Here is a 22,760-nt window from a genome sequence, read left to right on the forward strand (position 1 = left end):
TCGAGGAACACCTTAATCTTTTCAGTTGTTGAAGATGATAATCACCAATCTTGAACCGAATAAGCCGAGGCACTAATGCTTTCAACTCAAATCACTCAAAAACCAACATGCATGTAGGATGTCGCAGCTATACTTTCTCTGCAACGACTATCATCCCTACACTTAACAGATTACCAAAAAATTAAGAGACCAATGTAACAACTAATTCACAACCATTACTACCAGACCTTGAATTAGAAGCTGCCTAATTGGCACCCTCACACGGTCAAGTGTGCTCTTCAGCCATTGCGGAAGGCAGAAGCCAGAATAAAGACGGGAAACGAGAAGCGCCTTGGTTAAGTAAGACGCAAGATCAATCGAGAATTGAGATTTGTTGAACATATGAATAATTAAAAGTAGGAACACGCTATGCACCAATATTCCACTAGAAGTAGCCATTCCTGAAAGGAACTCAATTTGCCATTCAAATAACCTTGAAGATACACCATCAACAGAAAGAAAGAGCATTTCGAGCAAAAGAAACAGAAAAGAGAGTATTCATTTCTAGTTTGCTAGATCAAATACTGAATTGGTTGGTCTCCAGTACTCTCTCGTCGCATGTTTCTTGCAGGAAACTCACTGAGCATATCGTTTTAATGCACATATTTCTTAATTGTACTACCAGAGGAAGACAAGTGAAAGAAAATAGCATTACCACTGGTGGAAAACAAAGGTCCGAGGTTTCAGTTCATACAATGTATAACTCATTTTCCCGTGCAGAATTCCAGTGTGGAAGTCCTCAGTTCTTGATTCATTAATCTCAGCTCACGGCACACAATTAAAAGAGCAATAAGACTTGCGTCGTAAGGCTTTCCCTGCCTCTCTAGCATCGTATTGAAAATCATCAGACTTGTGAGAACATTTCATTTGTCTCAATCACTCTAAATTCCACCAACAATCTCAAAAAAGACATAACCCTTGTATGAATAATTCATCGTGCCTAATTTTCATTGCTATGGCGATGCAATGACCTAAATAATTCTGAGTTTGAATCTACCCATTTTTAGGTCTCATTAGCTTATCAGTTATTGCTCCACCTGAGTACATCATATCAAATCCAAATAATCAATACAAATTAGCAAGAAACCTCAAATACACGACTGCAAAAACTGAGATGCTGTACAAGGTTGAGCGTTACTAATTATTTAACTATATCATCCGGTATTTTCGTATAATTTGTAAATACAACATCACCAGCGTAGGATCAAATATCGATGCTTCCACGTAAAATTAGATCCAAAGAAATCAACACCTCAAAGGATCTAAGACTGTTTGAAGCTTTCATATAAACACAGGAATGGGATCTCAACTTAATTGTATTCAGAAAGTAATTTTCCTTTTCATCCACCAGCAACCAGTAATCTAACTACCACAAAGTTATGCCTGCTCCTCAATTATATCTGTCCCCCTCCCAGACAAACTGTACAATGCATTGTAACGAAAGAGTTTATCGAAGAATCTATCTTCCATCCTGCATCTTCCTACAATAAGTGCTGAAATGCATTAGCCAGTGTTTGAAGAATTTAACAGTTACATTTCACAAAAGCAATCTGTGCAGCAGCATCAAGTGATCAACAAATCCAACACTGAATAATTTGTGTTATTATTCCTAACATCCAACAAGCACACAGTTTTTTGAAAAACTCTGACGGGGCTGCATGGATCCCATCATTTTTGTGAAAATGTGGAACTTCTGTTTTAGAAATAAAAGAAAACAGATGAAGGGTTTCTTAAATGAATTACAGACTATGTAGAATACCACTGCATGAAGAAGATGGGTTGGTTTCGGTTACATTGACAATTTGACATAGCAAGTCTTTAACAGGCCAATGTGCACAGAATATCATCTCTCAAATATTAGTAGGTTTCAACCACCAAGAGGAAAGGGTCATTTTCTAGAAAAGGTCATGTTTGATGTCCAAGATCTTTTCTCTTCGGAAGCTCTTTACAGCCCATCAAACATGTGACAACCTGAGAGCATGCCTTATAACACCCGTTCCTATCCTCTACTTCCCAATTTAAAGTATGAAAGACTACCGCTAACGCTATCTTGCCAACTTGCTCCCCAGCATTTCTTGGACTACTCAAGTCCTTGTTGAAGATCAGTACAGCAATAGTCTGTACTCCACATAATGCTAAATTTACAATGGATTCCAACTATTTCCCAAAGATTAAGGCGGTCATGAAATTTATTAAATGTGACTATTTGTTTATTCAATCTTAAACTCACCATACCTTCATCCCTCCTGCCTCAGATTTGACAAATGAATCTGTGCAACCCAAATCGTAGGAAATCTCAGATCTTGATCGGTGTTTTGGAGAAACAATCAAGTTTGACTTAAAGTTTCATCACTCAAGTCATAAGTGAAACAGAATAGTTCTTACTCCATGTTTAATAAGTTAATCAACCTTCCTAACAAAGATTATTAAGATTCCAGCCAAAACAAAAGAGAATAAACAATGGTTAATATTAGCCACTGGTGCAGCTTGCTTTTGGATACTTCTTGACGATAAATTTTGGGAGCTATTATTCGCCCTCTAGAAATGGCATCCTGCACTCCTCTCTATACAAATTTTCCCTTGTCCTTTTATAAAGTGAGCGCAGGAGGTGACAAAAGCGCTTTGCTTTTCGAACAAATTGCCATACATACATACATATATGCATAACAAGTCAATCCCACAAGCACTAACAAAGTTCATCTTTTTATCACGGCAACCGACTCTTATAACACTTGATTCTCAACATTTGTTCGGAGAGCGAAGCGCTTTTGTCATACTAGTATCTAGCTTCTCGAGCTTCATGCTGATCGCCCATTAAATTTTAATATCAGATGAAAAAGAGCAATCTTGAACGACCCAATTCATGAATTCAAACAAATCACTCACTCAACCCGTCATTCTATAACAAGATTAAAAGTCAATGATCAAGCAAGAAAATCATCACAAATCCACCATACCAGAAAAGAAAACAAAGCAATTGAGATCAAAGAAACTGCAGAAAGGATGGTAGAAAATTACTGTAGAGGGGAGCCGGCGAAGGAGAAGACAATCGAAGAAGCAGAAGGGGATCAATCAGAGTGGGGATCGTAGTAATAGTCATCGTGATCGACGGTGGTGGACGAGTCATCGGAGTCGGAGGAAGAGTAGTAGTAGTAGGAGTCGGGCGGAGGGACGCAGAGGAAGGTCCAGAGGCAGAAAGCCAGGCGACCCAACTGCTGCAGAGGGAAGCAGAAGATGAGATCTAACAGCTGGTGGCTGCTCATGCGCTCCGGTAAGCATGCCAACTCCTGCCACATCTCCGCCGACAGGTGCGCCACCGACTCCACCATTACGCTGTTGAACACCATTTTTGTGCCTCCTCTGCAGACTTCGCGTGCGTATGGGAACGGGACTCTGTTCTGTTCTGTTGTTATTTTTTGGTTGAAAGATTGGGCAATTGGGACTCAAGACTCTGGTTTATCTGGTTGAATGGATCTCAATTTTCACCACTCCGTCTTACTTTTTACTGTTGGAGTCGTAGATATAACATTCAAAAGAATTTATGTCGGCAAAACAGATGACGGATTTTGTACAAGACAATTCATCTTTCTATTTGTTATTAACATGTTATCTATTACGGTAATGAATATTGAAATTCTGTTTTAATATTAACGACGTATCATAAACAAAGACGTAAGAAATAAGGATATATTATGCAGATGGCATTCTTCATCCTCGATGTTTATTGTTTGTATATTTACGTCACAGGTAGCAGATATGCAAATAATTCGTAAATAGTGAGAACGACCCATCCTGCATTTTGCTCAACAATTAGGAACCAAGTGTTGCTGTCTTTAAAACCTTGGCAGAATTCTGAAATCCCAAGACAATAAAGAAAATTTTTCAATGCGTTCAAAATATGGACTGGTACATTACGAGTCATAATACAAATAGATAGATTTAAAATAAAACTCTGATCCACTTATATTATGACAAATTAAGTACGAACCCCTGCTCCTTTGAGACAGTGAAAAGTATCTCCGTATCAACCTATTTGTAAGAACTTTAATACAACAGAGATGACACCACATCATTATCTCAAGTCAATTTCATAGTTTGCATGTAAAGAAGTGTTACGCTATGTATTGGCTTCCGCTGTAACTCACGGCAGGGGCACGAAACTGGCTCGCATCTTCAATGGGTCATCACATAAATACGGGCTAGATGATAGCCCATTCCACAAAGCCCACCACAGGTTGGCCCCCTTGTCCACGGAAGAAGTGAAGTGAGAAGTAAACACCAAAAGACCAACCAACCATTGAAGCTTTGGAACCAAAAAAACAGAGATGGATGCGCTGAAGCTTTGGAGCCTATCCTCGCAGCCATTGAAGCACCTCTTCCGCGTTGCTTCCTCCACCACGACGACGACTCTCAGACGACCCTTTTCTCATTCTTCTTCGTATTCTAGAGTTGTCCTCCGCTGTTGCTCTTCTACCTCCATCTCCACCACTCCCGCCAACGCCGCCAGAGCCGGCGGCCGCAACCGGCGGGCATCCACATCTTCCTCCACCTCTGATAGAGACGCTGTTCGAGCCATTCGTTTGAAGAAGGTATGTTCTTTCCAATAAAGCTCTGACTGACTGAAACTTCAATGGCAGAGTGTTGGGACATGAAGGAAGTCAATTTATGGGTTTGAAATTTGCTTTCTTGAATTCCGTTTCCAAATGGGTTTTAGGTAGAAGAACTGAGGAGCAAAGGTTTGGAGCCATATGCTTATGGGTGGGAAAGGACTCACACTGCTAATCAGCTGCAAGATATATACAAGGATTTAGCGGACGGTGAAGAGGCAAAAGCCGAGAGGGATGCTGTGTCCATTGCAGGAAGAATTGTGGCTCGCAGAGCATTCGGAAAGCTTGCATTTTTGACACTGAGGGACGATTCCGGCACAATTCAGGTAAGGAAAGCTTGCATTGCTATAATGCTTATATCTCATTCCTGGCTTTTTATTAAAAATAAAAAGAAAAGCTCTTTTATCTACCCTTTAAGTAAAATGAAACGAAAATTAGAGCAAAGTGAGTGAAGTTATGAACATTTGGTTACAGCTTTACTGTGAAAAGGAACGGCTTGCAGACGAACAGTTCGATCAGTTAAAGGCACTTGTTGATATTGGTGATATAGTTGGTGCTAGTGGATCCATCAAACGAACAGAGAAAGGTAAGTTCTTTAGCGTTTCTTGTTTGTATTTGGTTGCTAAGCTTAGCTGATAGGCTAATGGCCTCTATAGTAGAAGGAACAACAAGTGTACTTGAGTTATGGATCAGTTGCTAGCTAAAATGAAAGCCTTTTTCTATTTGTGAATTTTCATTAGCTAATGATGTTAAACCAACCAACAAGTTTCATGCTTGTCTAAAAAGAGTTTATATTAGCCTCAAGGTCCTGCAAAGAAAGCTAACAAAAATTCTTGGTTAATTCCTCAGGGGAGCTTTCGATTTATGTGAATGCTTTTGCAATTCTTACAAAATCTCTACTCCCGCTGCCGGACAAGTATCATGGTCTAACAGATGTGGACAAGCGCTACCGTCAGCGGTGAGTTGATATTTTCTTTTTGAGCATTATGTTTTATATGTTTAGATGTTATACAGTTTTCTTTCTTTCTTCCTGTAAATTGTAACACTACAACAACAACAACAAAGCCTTTTCCCACTAAGTGGGGTCGGCTGTATGAATCCTAGAACGCCATTGCGCTCGGGTAAATTGTTACACTAGATGTGAAAATTTTGGTTTACCTACAAGTTTCTAATTCTTTGTGTCTGTTCTATCTTATTTTTCCCATTAATATTTAGGTATGTAGATATGATTGCTAATCCTGAGGTAGCTGATGTATTCCGGAAAAGAGCAAAGGTAAATCGTCCCTGTTCTCTCCGTACCGGAAAACAATTAAGACCTACTAGGTTTTTAACTTTCTGATATATTCCTTTTTATGTTTGATAAGTTTTGAATTTATACTTCTATTCTTGAAAATGATTTACTTGTTTGTTTTACTGAGTAGATTATATCGGAGATACGAAAGGCAGTGGAGTCTGTTGGTTTCGTTGAGGTTGAAACTCCAGTTCTGCAGGTTTGGCAATTTCTCCCAGTTTCATATTTGCATGGCATTTTAGCTATTTGTTTTGATAGGCTCTGTGGTTATTTTGGATAGTGCATGCTCATAGATTACAATTATTCAATTAAAAGCCTGGCTGAAGTTTTTTTTCCTGGTAAAGTGGAACTGGAGAATTTGAAAAATGAAGTTCATCTTGTGAACATAAAATTTATATTTGAAGTTTAACAGTATCCTTGAGATGACAATTGATCGTTGGTTGTTAGGTCATTGACTTATTTGTAAAGTTAAGAGAGACTTTCCAACGACATGTAGACAAATAAATAATTTGTGGAAATCCAAATTGGTCTCTCGTTAACATGTTTGCATCTATTCATATCAGTTGGTGATGCTTACGCAAGAAATAGTTGCCCGGCCTGAATTTATAAGTTAAAGAAATTCTATTTAATTCCTGGAATATATAATTTCTGATAATTTTTATGAATTTATTTTAATGTCATATACCTGGAACTTGGTTTTTAATTGATTTGATAAACTAGGGAGCAGCTGGTGGTGCGGAAGCTAGGCCATTTGTTACACACCATAATTCACTTGGAAGGGACCTGTACTTGAGAATAGCAACTGAGCTCCACTTAAAGAGAATGCTGGTGAGGACTTTAGTTTTGTTCGGAATGTGAATGATTACTGGTTCCACAGAAACTCTATAAAAGATTGGTTTAAGTTTCATACAGTAACAAATGAATAATTGCGCATAAGTTTTATTTTTCTTTACTTCTAACCTTATCTTACACTTGAATTAGATATTGAATAAGATCTGTCTATGGATGACAGGTTGGTGGGTTTGAAAAAGTGTATGAGATTGGTCGAATATTCAGGAATGAAGGCATTTCAACTCGTCATAATCCTGAATTTACCACTATAGAGGTAAATTAATTATTACTGTTTATTTTAACTCGTCCTTGTGTACTTTACCAAATAAGCGTTACTAGGTGTAGGCTATTATATATTTAACTTTATTATTTTTATCAAGTGAAGTTCTGATCATTATTGGTATTAGTCTGATCTTAGATGTATGAAGCATATTCAGACTATGAAAGCATGATGAACATGGCGGAGGAAATTGTTACACGATGTGCGCTTGCAGTTCATGGGACTCTTACTGTTGATTATCAGGTAAATGCGACTTCACCCAACTTGTGTCGGGATTTCTGTGCAGTTTACATTTCCGTGAAAAGCAAGTTGGAAAGTACATGTGCTTAGTAGTAATATATGATATCAAGTTGCTTTTAATATGTTGTAACTGGTATCATGTTCTATGCAGGGGGTGGAGATACATCTTGAGCGGCCTTGGAGGAGGGAAACCATGCACAATCTTGTAAAAGAATCCACTGAGATTGATTTTGGTGAGTTGGGCAATGATCTTAAAGTGGTTAAAGAAGTTACTCTGAAAACCCTCGGAGCTGACCTTGATCACAAAGACAAAGTTTCTATTGAAGCATGCACATCTATTGGCCACCTTCTTAATGAGGTTGATCTCAATCTACAATCTATAGTTCTTGATCTTGGTTTTTATTTGCATTGACTAATTAGTTTGCTGAGTTATCCATCTGATGGGAGGCTGTTGATATGAAAAGAACAGATTTCAATGATGAAAATCAGAAACTTTTTGAAATGTGGATTTTAATTTGTTTTTGTTCTACGCTGTCTCCTTTTTTTCTGGTCCTAATTGTTCATTCGTCCAGGTTTTTGAGATTGTTGTAGAACCAAAGCTTCTGCAACCCACATTTGTATTAGACTATCCTATTGAGATATCTCCTCTGGCCAAGCCACACCGAAGGTATTATACCATGTCGATTAAATTGCGTATTACGTTCATTTTGGTAGTTTTACATGTCACCTTACTCCTTTGTTCTTCTAAATTAGAAATGCAGGGTTGACTGAGAGATTTGAGCTTTTCATCTGTGGTCGTGAGCTGGCCAATGCTTTCTCTGAACTGACCGATCCTATGGATCAGGTAATCATGAACGCTGATTGTTTATTTTTACTGCCAATTGTTGTACATTTCACTATGTTGGTTTCTATTACGAAGCATAGAGAATTTGTTGTTGGTGATAAATTTTGGCAGAGAGGACGCTTGGAAGAGCAAGTGAGGCAGCACAATGAGAAGAAAGCAGCAGGTATTTCCGAAACAGATGGTGCAGATGATAAAAGAAAGGAAAATGATGACTCGTATGAGGTGACTCTTGATGATGATTTCCTTACAGCTTTGGAATATGGGATGCCTCCAGCTTCAGGAATGGTACGGTCATTATCCTGTCATATCTTTGTAATTTGGGAGAAAATGATAGGAAAACTAATGGGTAGAAGTTATATATATTTTCAGGGACTTGGAATTGACAGGCTAGTCATGCTTTTAACGAACTCGGCGAGCATTAGAGATGTAATTGCCTTCCCAGTTCTTAAAGTTCAGCAATAAGGAGACTGGGACAGTAAGAGGGCCAACGATGAGTTATTATATTGAGGTCAAGCTGCAAACGGCTTTATTTTTTATTCATCTATTTTTACTGATGTCCAGTTTAACGGGCTGCGGATACCTGGGTTTACTACTTTGGGGGCATAAATTTTGTGGTTCCGCCATATGATAATGGACTTTGGCAAAACGAGATTAGTTGTTGGAAGATGTAAACAAGATGGTTATAACATTGGAAATATATTTTGGGTGGTCTTCTTTTGTTTTCATTATGTACGGATCCGACCATATGAGGGTGTGTCGGTGTCATCTATAAAGGTGCCGTGTAATCATGGAAATATAGCGTTTCTCTCTCTCTCTCCCTCTCTCTCCCTCCCTCTCTCTCTCTCTAAACTATTTTTGTTTTGTTTGTAAGTTTAAGTTGTAGTTATATCATGCAAGAGCAAGAGAGAAATAATGAAAACGAAGATGATGGGATTGGGATGGGACTTTGTGTTGTCCACGCCCGCCCCCGCCCCCGGCCCGCCCCGCAATGATAATGATATATATTACAAAGAAATAAAAAGGGCAGTACATGCGCTTGTCTGTTTGTCTGTCTGTCTGTCTGTCTGTCTGGTAATTTGGTAAACAATTCCCTTCCTCTTTCATAACCTTACCTGCCTGCAGCTGCAGTGTGTGTTACTTTTCTCCGAGGACTCATCATCACCTGCCTAAAGCCTTCCTTCTTTTGGCTTCTATAATTATGTGGTTTTTTTTTTTTTTTTACTTTTCAGAAAATAAAGGAAAGATGTTGACTCTATAGCTTGTTTCACTCACTCTCAAACTCTCCATTTCTGTTTTATTGGAGCGGTGTTCTAAGTTATTCTTAACTAGGAGGTTGAGAGGGAGAATTCAAACTAGGATGCAAAAGGGACGCACATTGCTCTAGTAAATTAAGTTACGTCGAGGTGTACTATTTATTTATTTATTTATTTTTTTGTCTATGCATAATAATAAGCCGTAAATGAGTTTGGTGTATGAATGGCAAATTGGAAAGCCAAGGTATGTATGGCATACAAAACCAAGGAATAAAATAAGAGAATTGAGCATATATAATGTGAGATAGTAGGGAAGGGAAGTATGAAAGAGGAATATTTGATGTATATAATGACAGAGATGGCATAAAATAAAAAGAAACGTGGGAACTTTGGCTAGGCAACACAAGTAAAGACTGTAGAAACCATTAAATATTATTAGGGTTGAGGAGTCCCTTCCCTCTGAAGAAACAAATTCCTTCTTCTAAGACTTAATTTGCATGCATGCATTAAGGGAACATCACCATATATATATATATCTGCTAATTATTAAATTAATTATGTTTGTGCTGTCATCAGTCATCAGTCATCTGATGCCTAATACTAATCCCTCGCAAGTTCAGAACACAAAACCAAAACACAATACATAGGACGTTAATGGCGTTGGTTACCTTCCTATATAAATATAATATAATAACGGATTCAGAAAAACGTATTCATGTATGTACGTATATATTGCCCCATGCCTGCCTCGCGAATCTGAGCGAACCAATGATTGCTATTAGATTATTCTTTCTAATATCATAATTAATATAATCATATCCATATTGGATCGGATTTGTTCTTCTCTTAATTATACCATTTTCTTCTTTAATCCTGATATATGTATGTGTGTAAAAAGATTTTGGATTTGGATTTGGGAGAAGTAAAAGCTATCTGTTTTTACTGTGTAATATTTTTGTTGTTGTTTTTTTTTTTTTACTGTGTAATATTTTTGTTGTTGTTTTTTTTTTTTTACTGTGTAATATTTTTGTTGTTGAGTGCTTTCCTTTTCAGCTAATTAAAATTCTACTAATTAAATGCTTTCCCTTTCCCTTTCCCCCTCCTTTCTTTTCGTTCTTTCTTTCTTTCTTTCTTTCTTTCTAAACTCGTAGACTTTGCTCTCTCATTACATTTTCAGTTTCTTCTCAAAATTGTCAAGTGTCCATGATGTTCACGATGGAGGAGGTGGAACCCTAAAAGAGCAGGGTATCATCGTAATTTCAGTCTCCATAGACATAATTGCTGCTTCCTTCCTGTTCCCTCCCTCTACTTAATAATTTATAAGAGGGAATCCCATTCCCACAATCATAGGCTAGGCAGTCGGCAAGGCTCTTTCTTTATGCTTTACTTTTTAGGTTTGTTATTCTTCTTGAGGAGTTGGACTTCATACGCCTTCAATTCATTTATGTTTTGAAGTTGTAACAGATTTACGCGTACGGACGTTGCGAAATTTATACTTTGTCACATTGTTTCAGAATTGAGAGTGGAACTGCAAAATAGGTAATTTGGGGAGGTAATGGTAAGTTGTTGATGTGGTGTGATCATAAGAAAGGCAGCCAGGCGCGGGCACGCGCGCACACACACACACACACATACATATATATATATATATTTTGATGAGGTTTGTGTTTTGCAAGATTCATTGTCCTCCCTTCATCTGCTTTTGCAAGCCTAATTCCCCTCATATATACACTCCTGGACAACTCAAATTACAGAATTCCCCAACTCCATCTCCACCTTTGCCTAATTCAAAACTTGAACCAGTTCCTGAGACATCTGACCACTTACCTGATGAAGAAACCACTGAGATCATCAAGGAGGAGAGGTTATTAGGTAATGCGAATCCACAACCAGCTACCGCTCAGCCTTGTCTCAAGAGTAGTCTCCGAAAGCCTAATTCCTACTCAGGTGCTCCAAAACAGGAGGTGCTCAAGAAGAGAGTGCAGTGGACAGACTTTTTAGGGAAGCAGCTTGTTGACGTTAGGGAATTTGAGGGCAGGTGTGGTCTTTGCTCTCTCTCTCTCTCTCTCTCTCTCTCTCTCTCTCTCTCTCTCTCTCTCTCTCTCTCTCTCCCCATTTTCTTTGGGTGGAATTCTTTAGTTAATTGTTGAATATGTCAGCTTCCCATTTCTACAACTAATGTGAAGAAAACATGTCCATTCAGTAGTATATTTTTTTTCATAACTTAATAGCTGAAACTTGAAAGTGGAAACCACATACATGTTGTCTTCAAACTTTTCCTCCCCATCTTCACACCCCAACTTATCGTAATTTACAATACGACTTCATATTCTTCTTTACAACAACTTCCCTACAATGGAGGGATCACATTGTTGCGGTAATCTCAAACTACCATATGAAACGCACGGCAACTCATGACTTTTTGGTATACTGCCACAGTTTTATCTCTAGTACATCTAAGTTTCTGTCATGCCATTTGATTTGTTGAAACTACTTCTTTTGATGCACAAAATCGGGCCGATATTAGACCAACTTAGATATGACCGTAAATCACACAAGTACAAGAACACACAAGAGATATCTACAAGTAAGGTTCTAAAAGACGCTAGACACTAGTTGAGCGGTGGGCTGGGACCTAGCGCCTAGGCAGATTTAAGTAAATTTATTATATTTTGTATAAATAAGTATCTGTTTACTTAAAATATATATATTATGAAGTTTTGGAACATAATGAAAATATGGGGAACAAACATATAGTGTGTGTTCATTTAAGTATTCAACAAGTCTCGTACAATTTATTGAAAAAATAATATGCAAAATGAAATTTATCTATTTTCTGTTTATGTGAGTCGTAACCTAGGTGGGTGCCTAGGCGGGTCTGGGCAGGCTAGGCGGTCTAGACGGGCACCTTAGCAGGTCTAGGCGCCCTTTCTTAATTTTCAAATGTTTAGGCATTAATTAGGGCAGTAGCCAGCTGCCTAGCGCTTAGGCGGGGATTTTTAGAACAGTGTCTACAAGATATCTATTGTAGGAATATATCTGCAACATATCCTTAAATTTGTTTTCTTTTCCAAAATGTAACAAATACCAAAAGATGGTCATCTTCGTAGTCCTTTTCTCTATGGATATTCTACTTTCTGCTGTTGAAGAAAAGGATCGACAGTATTATTGGCCACTCAACCAAAGGATTCCATTGTCATTTTTTAATCCCGGTTTTCGGAATTAGATTCTCGGAATTTCTATGAATAGTGGGTTGAATAGTTTTCACGATTTGATTTAGTAACACTTTTTTATCTTATTATGTTTCAAATTGGTTTTGGTTTCTCACCTAATCACTGCGTAATTTATGTTTCTTCAACAGTGAACTAGAAGATACCGACAATGAAGACGACAACCGAAGAGGCTGCAATTGTGTTATTTTATGAAACTTCTGAAAATCAGCATCCACTCTGCAAATTCCTAAGGAAATCGCAGCAATTACAGGAGAAAGAAAGGAAAATTCACATTGATGCAGCGAGTCTAAAATCGAACAGAACTCGAGTGTTTGAAATTCAGTTTTAGTCCATTTCGAGTTATCAAATTACAACGGAGCTGCAGCTCTCACAAGACTGTTTTATGAGAACTCAATAGAGTAGGTAGTCAATATTCGTTTATAAGAATGTTGACAATATTGCATTCTTCTGATTAAGAAACTTCTCACAAGTTCTGACACTAAATGAAGTAGTTTTTTTCATTTAGATAGTTGATGTTGCCCTCTAAAATGATGAAGATGCAATAACATTTGCAAACACAAAAGCAATTTACACTCATGTCATTTGATGAAATTTTCGTATATCAAACTTTTCGTTACCCTCGTAAGTTTCTATCTTCAATTCTTGCAAATTACAGACAGAAGATTCTCATCAGAGAAAAAGATTGAAGCAAGCAAGACTAGAGAAAAAAATATCTTCCAAACTCATCCAAAACCAAAACCATGAACAAATTGATACTTGCGAAACTGATCCGTCTGAAGCACCAGATGGCTGATGGCTCAGTCAATCCCTTCATTGATTTGCCGTTAAGCTCTAATGCATACCTGCTCAAGTCCTTTGAACTTTTGAAGTAGCTCATTGCACTATTTCTTGTTGAAAATGCCAAATATAGATTTGATGGCGTTGATGGCATTCTCGTTGATGAATGATTCGTCAAATCTTTTCAATAGAGGTTCAAATTCCTCAGATTTTCTTACATTCTCTAGGTCGGGATCAGTCCGGATTCTCTGTTGACAGTAATAGTAATAAATTCCATAAGAATCTCTGTGAAATAAACCATGGTATTCTCAAATGTGGGTCCGTTACCTTGAAGTCTTCAAATCCAGCTTTCAGGGCGTCCTCAAGTGCAGAGATCCCAGCTTGTATCTATATAAAGAATTGCAATATAAACAAAGCAGTTAATTGATCGCAAAAATGAATATGAAAGTGAGGAAATCCTTCAGAAAACACTATTCAATGCACGCAACAGCATCAGCTGTAGACGGATAAATCAAAATGTAGGTAAACTCAGGTGGAAACATTTTTCACGCTTGGTTAAATCTTTGAATGCCAAAGCCAAGAGAAATGTTGAAGCAACGTGCAAATTAATCGTAGTAATAGTATTCTTATTAGATACCTGATTAAGCTTAGAATAACAACAAGCAACATTGTAACTTGCAATGGAAGCTTCATCTAACTCTGGTTTTGATCCTAGTACAGATTCAAATTTCTCCAATGCTTCCTCATATTTGCCACCCCTTTTTCAACCAATAAAAGAACAACGAAACAAAATATTGTAAGCGAGATCAATTTCTGTTTATCTGAAGTTTAGACTTGGTACGAGGCCCTAATCAAGAAAGAGCATGAATAAATGGAAGCAAACTGAAACTGAAACGTTTCCAATAAAAGAAAGATGAAGTATGAAAGAATGTAGATATAAGATCAAGCTGCATACTTGTACAGCTGGAGGCCTTGGCGAAGGTCACTTTCTCTCTGCGCTTTTTGTTCCTTTTTCCTCAGATAGTTTTGCATCTGAATTCATTTTACAAACACATAGAGACTACACTGGAGACCATTTCTAGAAGTATCTTCTTAAAAAATGAAGAAACAATTCAGACTCTTTGTGCTGGCAACTGGAACAATGATTCACTTACTTGGATATCCCTCAATTTTCCGCTAATTACACCAGAATTCCTCTCAGCTCTGATAATCTCCTTTTCCGTTAATTCACCTGAAGTATCTAAATTGCCTGGAAAGAAACAAAATTTCCGAAAACCTCAGACAATGTTACAGAAGATTGATATAAGGGGAATGAGCTTTGAACTTGAGTGAATGTGTGTGTTTTTTGCTCGAGGATAATGAGTAAAAACGAGGCACAGAGAAGGAGCTAACCGTATCTCTTCTGCATTCGCATGAGAAGTGGACCGATCCTCTGGCGAATAGTGTACATTGTCCTCCCATACTCGGCAGCAGGCCATATTTCATCCCCAAAAACTGCACTGCATGCATTTTAGAACTCTTTGATCACACTGCCAACACAGGAACTCATTGGCATAAATAACTGATCAAAAGCGCAAACAATATGCACGTGCCAAATAGAATTGGAATAAAAATAGTAATAAATACCACAGTTTAATGCCCCCTTATCGACATATTGTTGTCCCTCGGATTCCATTGTTAATTAACAGCTTGTAACCAATTTCATTTTAATATATTTCCGGATAAATTTTCGGAAATATGCAAAGCAAGAGTCATGCTGTCCAACAATCATACAAATAAAGCCACCAAAATTACTAGGGGAAGAAGGATCAGATAACAACCTTGTGGCAATAACTTTATCCCCAACAGTAAACTTGCCAGTCTTGTCAGCAGATCCACCGGGCGCAATGGCATCAATGTAAGTTCCGCCATCTCGGCCTTTGGAGAATTTCAGCCCGTAAGGCTGCACCACTTCCACCTCATACTCCTCATATGCTTCTGGTTTTCCTTCTCCTTCTCCTCCTTCACTTCCACTCTCTGCTGGTTTCGACTCAGTTTCCGATGTTTTTACTAAGAAAATAGATAGTCTAACCGAACGGCTGCTGAGGAAACTGCTTGAAGTGCTCAGACCTGAGAAATTCTTGGTCGGAGAAAACACAAGTGGGTGGTTGTTCTGCTGCTTGGTCAAAGAAGTTCTTGGCAATGGCGGTGCAGAACAGAGAGACATGTGACTTGTTGGAGCTAAAGACATTATGTTTGGTCTTGTTTTAGCCGAGATTACGGTGAAGGAGAAGAAGAAGAGGAAGATGTTGGAGTTGCTGGGAAAGTTTGGGGTGGAAATTCCATTTGTTTGGTCTAAAAGGTTTTGGATTACAACGAGTCCATGACTAGTGGCTCTAATAGTCTCTTGTCTTCAGTTCAAGGGTGTGATGCCACATGTCACTTTTATGGGTGGTTGCCAAAGTCGACCGTTTTAATGGGTAGGTCTTCTGTGTTCCTGCACAACACAAGGGAGTATGTGCAACTTTAAATACAACCGGTTGCAAAATTTTAATAAAAAATTGAATTGTGAGACGTGCATAAAATTATCGTTTTTAATGTTGTTACAACTCTGTTTTGTATTATAACACAACGGCTAAATAGCCAAAATAGTCCATGAGATATGCATAACACATTACTTTGGTCTTGAGATTGAAAATCAATAGAAATGGTGCCTGAGATTGTCCACCATCCATCATTTTGGTCATTCCTTTAAAAACTCTTTGGGCAATTTTCAAAATTTTGTAACTCAATCATTTCTTAACCAAATTCGACCTATAATATATCAAAATGAAGATAGGAAAGTGTAGAACAAGATTATATCATTTGAAAGCCCAATGGTTGCTGAAGATGGCCGAAAAATAGTCTCAAAGTTGACTGGTCTGAGGAAAAACTGGAAAACTCATCGGAAACTGGGTAAACTTTAAACGTTCATAACTTCTTCAATACTCAACGAAATCGAGTGATTCAAAAACAAAAATCATATTTCTTGACGAGACAAAGAGGATGGTACCTTTTTCAACAGATAAATCACCGTGGTTTGGTAGGAAAATGGCTCGAAAATGGTTAGCCACTTTCGAGCATTTTTCCGGCCAAACTATGGTGAATTAGCCATCATGAAAGGTACCATTCTCTTTGTCTCATCGAGATGTATGATTTTTTGTTTTGAATGATTCGATTTCATTGAACATTGAAGAAGTTATGAACGTTTAAAGTTTACCCAGTTTCAGGCGAGTTTTTCAGTTTTTCCACGGACTAGTCAATTGTGAGGCTATTTTTTGGCCATCTCCGACAACCATTGGACTTCCAAATGGTATAATCTTATTCTACACTTTCCTATCTTCATTTTGATATATGAGTCGAATTTGGTAAAGAAACGATTGAGTTACGAAGCTTTGAAAATTGCCCAAAGAGTTTTTAACGGAAGGACCCAAATGATGAATGGTGGACAATCTTAGGGACCATTTATATTGATTTTCAATCTCAAAGAGAAAAGTGATGTGTTATGCATATCTTAGGGACCATTTTGATTATTTAGCCTAACACAACCTATCACCCCAAACATCTTTTGAAAAAAACAAAATTTCCCCCTTTCAATCCCCCAAGGAAACATGTCCTATAATTCCCATACGGCATCATTTATTGTTTGTACGTTAGTCCCATAATAACCAGAAAATTAGCAACAGAAGGAAGACGAATATTAGCAATAGAAGACCTAACGTTAACAAAAAATCAACGGTTAAGTTAGAACATAATAAGGTTTTAATAAACAGCAACACGATGTTTCTGAATAAATACTAATAGTACACAACAAAAACATAGATGAAGCATAGATGTTTCTGGTAGTAATAATCTATAGAAGTAAGATACACACTGCTCCATCTTCCAATTCCAACCATGGTACAGTTTCCCCATAGCTCAAACAACTCTACATCTTCATCTTCACATATTCCTTTTTATTCCTATGCCAAAAGAAACGGGACAAAAACGAATCCGCTAATCTACAAACATATCCATCTCGTGTGCTGCTGCGAGATTTGCTCTGGCATTGTCAAAACCTGTTGAGAGAGAAACCAGAAAGAATAAGATTCAATTTCCATCTGGTCAAAACTGAAACCTTTTAGCACTAGAGCTTTTCTTCACCTGCTTATTACAGATATACAGGGATTCTTTCAACGAATCAAAACCTACAATGTGGAAAAAAGAAAATCGATGAGCTCGAATGCTATGCCAAAGGAATGAAAATGGATAAAGCTTGAATGCTATGTCAAAGAAGAAGATATTGTCTCAATATACCAAAAGTTTATTTCTTCAAAATGTTGCTAGAGAGGATTTTCTTCCCATAAGGACTGGTCCGAAGAACAGGCACATGAGGTTTTATTGCATCCACCAATTTAGAATGAAGGATTCCCTGCTCAAACAGCATAGAGAATTTCAGAAGGACAAGCATAGAAAAACCTCATCGCTGCCCCGAAGAAAAAGAGATTAGAAAAATGATCAAGAGCCGTATGATCACTTCACTTGTATTTTGTTGTTAAATGCACAACTATTAATTTGATTATTCGTCGTAAAAGAACAGGAATTTCATTTAAACCACGAAATAGAATGTAAGATGTACTATAATACTTTACCTTTGATTGACTGAGAGCTGCTTGGACAACATAATTTCCATAAGGGTCTTGCATGACTTGATCCAAGCGCGGATTTTCTATCAGCTCCTGAATAATGCGCGTGCGACGCTCTTCATCTGCATATTTCAGGCTTTTCTCAACCACGTTACTGCTATACTTCTGCACTGACAAATCCCCATAATTACCCTCCAACTGGTCAAGAATATCTACAGTTGCCCACGGAAGCTGAAGTTCAAAGACAAATTGCACAACATAGTTCCTGCAAACAAAAGATGACGTGGATATCGTACCATGTTAATGATGTATTAAATTAAGGACATTGAAAATGGAGGGGTGAAAAGAGAGTACCCAAATGGATCTTGAGAAAGGATTAGTGCATTTGAAGTAATCTCGCAGATTAATCGGTTTCTTTGTTCAGCATCCGAGTGGTTAAGGCATTTTTGTAGCACACAACAACCGTGGCGGTCAGTTGCAAGCTCTACACAGTTAGTAGTTGCAGCTGTGAAAAGAAACTGCAAAAGAAACCATTGCCATCTTTCATTCCGTGATACATGATTTAATGAATTTACAGACTGATTCATGTAGTAAGGTACTCTGAGTTAAACCAACCGACAACAAATAAGAAGAGACACAAATAAGTCATCACGCTTGCAACATTGCACAGAGAAAGAAAAAATCTCCACATCAGCAACACCCATGTGCTCATAAACTTCAAAAATAATTCAAAGTACTATGTGTTTTACCTCATGATATTCAGGCGTTAAATACTGTAAGCAGCGCTGTGCAACGTGATTTCCATTTGTGTTCTTTATCAAAGTCACTATCCCTGGCTTTAGCGATGAAACAACCATGGAAAACTGCTCTGCAATTTTGAGGGTTTCAATAACCTTTTGAACAGCCCGAGTCCTGTGGTTGGGAAGAACCCCAATTTCATCATATCAAAATAGTAAAAACATGCAGCGGATAAATTATAACCCACACGCATGCACAAGCGAGTGAGGACACACACACTCACACACACACAAACACATATATAGGCGCGGGGGGGGGGGGGTGGGGGGAGAGAGAGAGAGAGAGAGAGAGAGAGCAAACCCATGCATATCACATGAAATCCTAACAAGTTCCCCTGGCTTTTTAGTGATTGAATGAAGAATTTGCATTTGCTGATCCTCATCACACACTTCAAGCAGCTTCTGAATGAGGTAATTCCCAAAAGGGTCTGTCATGAGCTCAACAATGTGATCAATGATCTCAGAAAAAATATTTTCGACATCTTTTTGGGCGCCTTCAGAAAACTTTCTTTGCAAGAAGCGGCAACCATGCTGGTCCTTAGCCATTAGATAAATTCTTCCAGTAATTTCATCCATGGAGTTATATTTCTGAGGCACTGTCTTCAGATCAGTATATTTCTGAGGTAGCGCCTTCATATCTGTATTCTTAAGATGCATTAAACTAGGGAACATACCCCATGTGTTCAAACTATCCAATTGAAAGCATCCGGTATTTTGAGTAGATAAGGCATGCCGGAAATGACCGTTTGGGAGAGCTTTGCCATTCTGGCTAACATGCGTAAGTGATTCATCTGTTCCAATAGCACCGAACTTCACAGCTTTAAGTGTGTTCATCCCATGTGATCGTGTTAGAATCTTCTCAGGAAAACTCTGCTTTCCCACCTTGTCAAGAACTTGAATGCCATTACAATCTGTGTATGAAAGAAAGGGATTTGATTGGTGTGGACCCCTGGGAACCACATAATTGTTCCATATTTGTTCTTGATTAGATTGTTCAAGTGGCACCTCAAAATGGGGGTGCCTTGGGGATGGACACGTGAGCCTGCTTGCAATATTCCCATTCCCTTGAACCAGATGCTGAGCTTCCAACCGCTGATCATGAAGCTGCTGCAAGTACACATATCGCTGCTGCATCCTATAGTATTGCTCCTCTTCCATGTTCCTCCAACTAATTTGATTCTGGTTTAGCTGTTGAGAATGTAGGTAAGGAATACGAGATTGTGCATCAAGAAAGAATTGCTGCTGATGATCAGATGTTAGAGGAAACTGCAGACCAGGAGCAGGCACATTAGAAAGGAAATGAAAACCTTGCACTGCAGGAGCTTGAGGAACACCAGGAGATAAATTTTCAATGGGCCGTGAATAGGCAGCCTGCGGTTTCTTAAGCTCTTCAGAATTGAACTTTGACATATTTGAACTTTCTTGGCCTGCATTTATCGCATCAAACTCATAAAATCCACAAGGTATGTTATTTGGTGCTTGGAAAGAGGGAACAACCATGACCGGCGTATCCATATTTGAAACCTGTGTCTTTAAGCTGTTTGGGATTTGGCCATTCATTGAAAAGGAGTAGTTCTGCAAGGATTTACTATTTTCAACATGACTCCCAGCTTCCATATTCACTGCACCGTTGAAGCTCAGTCCTGCGAGAGCAGACGTTAAGGATTGATCATCGGGTAGATTTGTTACATCTTGTTGAACCCCTTTCACAGGTGATTTCTGAATTTTATTTGCCGAGTTCTTCCCCCCATCTATCCTCCCATTGTTATGGAGTTTTTCACTCAATGGCCCTTTGCAGGAGTTCACACAGATGGGAGACAATGACGCATTCTTTGTTCCAGATTCATCAGAATGTGTGTTCCCAGAAGTAACATTTGGTATCTCACCAAGAAGCTTCTCAAATTCATCAAACTCTAGTTCAGTTCTTCCTTCTTCCATGTCGTATTTGCAGTTCGTTTAACAATGCACTCTGCCAGACAGAGCAAGCAATAGCAGGCAAGCAAATTCCCAAGATAAACCCTTCAATCCAGCAAGAATTTAATATTACAACTCAAAATAAACACACATGACATTATTAAAAAATCAGTAAATACAAAACCAACGCTCTCGAAACTATCAATTTCAAGACACGGTCCTACAATATTTATCCAAATTAAAAATAACCCGCATTTTACAAACAGAAACCACACCAGAATTCCAATTTGAAATGAAAAGACACTTCAATCTGCTAAATCCCCTCCCACTAGAGAAATTGATCATGAAAATACACCATTTTTACAACTATTTATTTTATATTTTAATTATTTTTTTAAATTAGGACAACATTCCATTAAACAAAAAAAGAACAATCAATCAGTGCCGTTATGTCAGCTCTCAGTCCAGAAACAGAGTCCACACAATGCATGAAAACGATGAAAACGATGAGGATCATCAGCAGGATGATCACATAATTTCAACTAAATTTTTTTAATTTTTTTTTTAAATCTCGATTATTTCGTGCGAAACAAAGAAAATGGATGATCAATCCGATTGCTTTGAATTATTCCCATTAAATAAAAAGAAAGAAACATACCCGAATACCCGAATTCGATAGCTGATCAAATGTGAGAAAACCCAGATGATCCTGATCATCAAGACGCCAAATTTATAATTCAGAACAAAAAAAATATGAAAACTTCACAATCAATATATCAAAATAGAAAAAGGCAACAATATGAGGTGCGGGTGAACACAGCAAAAGAACAATGCAGAAGAAAAAGAAGCCAATAAGGAAATCCAAACAAAAGAAGAAAGAGGAGGGAGAGACGTACGGGGGAGGAGTGAGGAAAAAAAAGGGCAATGAGGGGTGGCAGTGGAGAATCGGAGTGGGAGAGAAAACAGAGGCATATACAGAGAGAGTGTTGGGCAGAGAATTGGAGAAGAGAAAGAGGGTGTTTTGGGTAATTAAAATAAAAGGGAGTGCAAAGGGAGTGACAGTGTGTGTGTGTGTTAATAAGTGGTGTTGGTGAGAGAGGAATTGAGGAGTGGAGAGAAGTGGGGTGAGGGAGAAGGAGGCGGCGTCAAGGAGAAGGAGAGAAGTTTTCGAAAAGGAGAAAAGAGATGGCCATTTGGCAACACCACCAACTTCAATCGCCCATATGTGCCATTTTCATGCATGAATTGGACGAAAAATGTAAAAATGGAAAATGCGGGGATGGAATGCTTCTTATTCTTGTTTGTTTTATGGCATGTTACATCCCATGTTCCATGTTCTATATATCATCTCATATGCCTCCCCTCTCTCACCCACTTTGTTTTTGTTTAATCACTTTTCAATGTGCTTATTATATTGGCCTCCTTTTAATTGTAGTTAAAGCAGTATAAGACATAGAAATTGGTTCGTCTTCTAATTCTAGTATTCTAATGTCATTTTAGTATACTTGAAGGGAGATTCGAACTCGAATTTAAAAGGACAAATACATCGATCTATCAATTGGCATAATTGAGGTTTACAATTACCCACTAAAAATTAAAAAGTAAAGCATAAAAGCAAAATAAAAACCTTGTGGTTGTTGAAGTAGGGAGGCTATCCCACACCATTCGATCCACCATCCCAAGAGTAAGAGATAATGAGTGAGTAAAAACATATAGAAAGAGTATATTTCTCTTGGTGCGTCAACTTGTTACCCAATTTAGCATCTCTTACCAAATTATATAACATTATGAATTGGCAATGTCATACGTGCCTTATTGCCTTAGCTTTTTGTGCATATAAGGGGAAGGGGGCCCATCGCCACAACTAGCAAACAACCTTTGGGTTCACATTACATTAGTGTATATACCTACTTCACCTTAATTATGTAGCTATGCGCTTGAAATTGATATATAATTTATGAAAGATAATGCACTACTAATAGTAGCTCCACGGTGTATTATACAAGGGTAA

At 38.1% G+C, this 22,760-nt stretch overlaps 5 protein-coding genes across 9 annotated transcripts; 2 read left to right on the plus strand and 3 right to left on the minus strand.

The window, feature by feature from the left end:
• Nucleotides 1–1,298: 1,298 nt before the first annotated feature.
• LOC137715923 (uncharacterized) lies at nt 1,299–3,518 on the minus strand. The gene is made up of 2 exons (XM_088691877.1): nt 3,058–3,518; nt 1,299–1,520 (listed from the first exon to the last, which is right to left on the minus strand). The coding sequence occupies exon 1, from the start codon at nt 3,384–3,386 to the stop codon at nt 3,108–3,110; it is 279 nt and encodes a 92-aa protein (XP_088548003.1). The 5' UTR covers nt 3,387–3,518; the 3' UTR covers nt 1,299–1,520; nt 3,058–3,107.
• A 796-nt stretch (nt 3,519–4,314) lies between these two features.
• LOC137715787 (lysine--tRNA ligase, chloroplastic/mitochondrial) lies at nt 4,315–8,943 on the plus strand. Its single transcript, XM_068455135.2, has 14 exons — nt 4,315–4,628; nt 4,754–4,972; nt 5,121–5,232; nt 5,496–5,604; nt 5,862–5,919; nt 6,068–6,136; nt 6,658–6,765; nt 6,950–7,042; nt 7,187–7,291; nt 7,440–7,646; nt 7,861–7,955; nt 8,042–8,132; nt 8,244–8,417; nt 8,502–8,943. Exons 1-14 carry the CDS (start codon nt 4,365–4,367, stop codon nt 8,592–8,594), a joined length of 1,797 nt encoding a protein of 598 aa, XP_068311236.2. The 5' UTR covers nt 4,315–4,364; the 3' UTR covers nt 8,595–8,943.
• Nucleotides 8,944–10,506: 1,563 nt separating this feature from the next.
• LOC148698312 (uncharacterized) lies at nt 10,507–13,122 on the plus strand. Its single transcript, XM_088691879.1, has 3 exons — nt 10,507–10,779; nt 10,900–11,423; nt 12,747–13,122. The coding sequence occupies exons 2-3, from the start codon at nt 11,041–11,043 to the stop codon at nt 12,808–12,810; spliced, it is 447 nt and encodes a 148-aa protein (XP_088548005.1). The 5' UTR covers nt 10,507–10,779; nt 10,900–11,040; the 3' UTR covers nt 12,811–13,122.
• Nucleotides 13,123–13,165: 43 nt separating this feature from the next.
• Nucleotides 13,166–15,784, minus strand: LOC137716113 (protein MET1, chloroplastic). 2 transcript variants are annotated; one of them, XM_068455508.2, is made up of 7 exons: nt 15,216–15,784; nt 14,788–14,894; nt 14,550–14,644; nt 14,351–14,427; nt 14,033–14,153; nt 13,723–13,782; nt 13,166–13,643 (listed from the first exon to the last, which is right to left on the minus strand). In XM_068455508.2, exons 1-7 carry the CDS (start codon nt 15,623–15,625, stop codon nt 13,500–13,502), a joined length of 1,014 nt encoding a protein of 337 aa, XP_068311609.1. In that variant the 5' UTR covers nt 15,626–15,784; the 3' UTR covers nt 13,166–13,499. The 2 variants fall into 2 exon arrangements, with proteins under 2 accessions (XP_068311609.1, XP_088548004.1); XM_088691878.1 differs by having other exon boundaries at nt 14,788–14,889; nt 15,216–15,451.
• A 1,350-nt stretch (nt 15,785–17,134) lies between these two features.
• LOC137716295 (pumilio homolog 12) lies at nt 17,135–22,133 on the minus strand. 4 transcript variants are annotated; one of them, XM_068455733.2, is made up of 9 exons: nt 21,646–22,015; nt 21,408–21,458; nt 19,137–20,854; nt 18,788–18,950; nt 18,393–18,556; nt 18,045–18,303; nt 17,710–17,824; nt 17,557–17,600; nt 17,135–17,471 (listed from the first exon to the last, which is right to left on the minus strand). In XM_068455733.2, exons 3-7 carry the CDS (start codon nt 20,771–20,773, stop codon nt 17,717–17,719), a joined length of 2,331 nt encoding a protein of 776 aa, XP_068311834.2. In that variant the 5' UTR covers nt 20,774–20,854; nt 21,408–21,458; nt 21,646–22,015; the 3' UTR covers nt 17,135–17,471; nt 17,557–17,600; nt 17,710–17,716. The 4 variants fall into 4 exon arrangements, with proteins under 4 accessions (XP_068311834.2, XP_088548007.1, XP_068311833.2 ...); XM_088691881.1 differs by having other exon boundaries at nt 17,710–17,878; nt 21,646–21,797; XM_068455732.2 differs by having other exon boundaries at nt 21,408–22,133.
• Between the last annotated feature and the right edge of the window lie 627 nt (nt 22,134–22,760).

The sequence above is a fragment of the Pyrus communis genome, chromosome 3 (genome assembly GCF_041283825.1).
Source record: "Pyrus communis isolate YQ-2024b chromosome 3, ASM4128382v1, whole genome shotgun sequence".
Taxonomy (NCBI): domain Eukaryota; kingdom Viridiplantae; phylum Streptophyta; class Magnoliopsida; order Rosales; family Rosaceae; genus Pyrus; species Pyrus communis.

Bases quoted from the DNA above. Each gene is read 5' to 3' on its own strand.
- LOC137715923 (XM_088691877.1), bottom strand. From the start codon at position 3,386: ATGGTGTTCAACAGCGTAATGGTGGAGTCGGTGGCGCACCTGTCGGCG.
- LOC137715787 (XM_068455135.2), top strand. From the start codon at position 4,365: ATGGATGCGCTGAAGCTTTGGAGCCTATCCTCGCAGCCATTGAAGCAC. The intron at 6,137-6,657 runs GTTTGGCAATTT...TTGATAAACTAG, and splicing joins TTGAAACTCCAGTTCTGCAG to GGAGCAGCTGGTGGTGCGGA. The intron at 8,133-8,243 runs GTAATCATGAAC...AAATTTTGGCAG, and splicing joins TGACCGATCCTATGGATCAG to AGAGGACGCTTGGAAGAGCA.
- LOC148698312 (XM_088691879.1), top strand. From the start codon at position 11,041: ATGAGGTTTGTGTTTTGCAAGATTCATTGTCCTCCCTTCATCTGCTTT. The intron at 11,424-12,746 runs GTGTGGTCTTTG...TTTCTTCAACAG, and splicing joins GTTAGGGAATTTGAGGGCAG to TGAACTAGAAGATACCGACA.
- LOC137716113 (XM_068455508.2), bottom strand. From the start codon at position 15,625: ATGTCTTTAGCTCCAACAAGTCACATGTCTCTCTGTTCTGCACCGCCA. The intron at 14,895-15,215 runs GTTGTTATCTGA...AAATGCATGCAG, and splicing joins GATAAAGTTATTGCCACAAG to TGCAGTTTTTGGGGATGAAA. The intron at 14,645-14,787 runs GTTAGCTCCTTC...GTTTCTTTCCAG, and splicing joins GCGAATGCAGAAGAGATACG to GCAATTTAGATACTTCAGGT.
- LOC137716295 (XM_068455732.2), bottom strand. From the start codon at position 20,773: ATGGAAGAAGGAAGAACTGAACTAGAGTTTGATGAATTTGAGAAGCTT. The intron at 18,951-19,136 runs GTTTGCTCTCTC...TCCCAACCACAG, and splicing joins ATTTCATGTGATATGCATGG to GACTCGGGCTGTTCAAAAGG. The intron at 17,825-18,044 runs GTAAAGTATTAT...CTGTTTGAGCAG, and splicing joins CAGCTCTCAGTCAATCAAAG to GGAATCCTTCATTCTAAATT.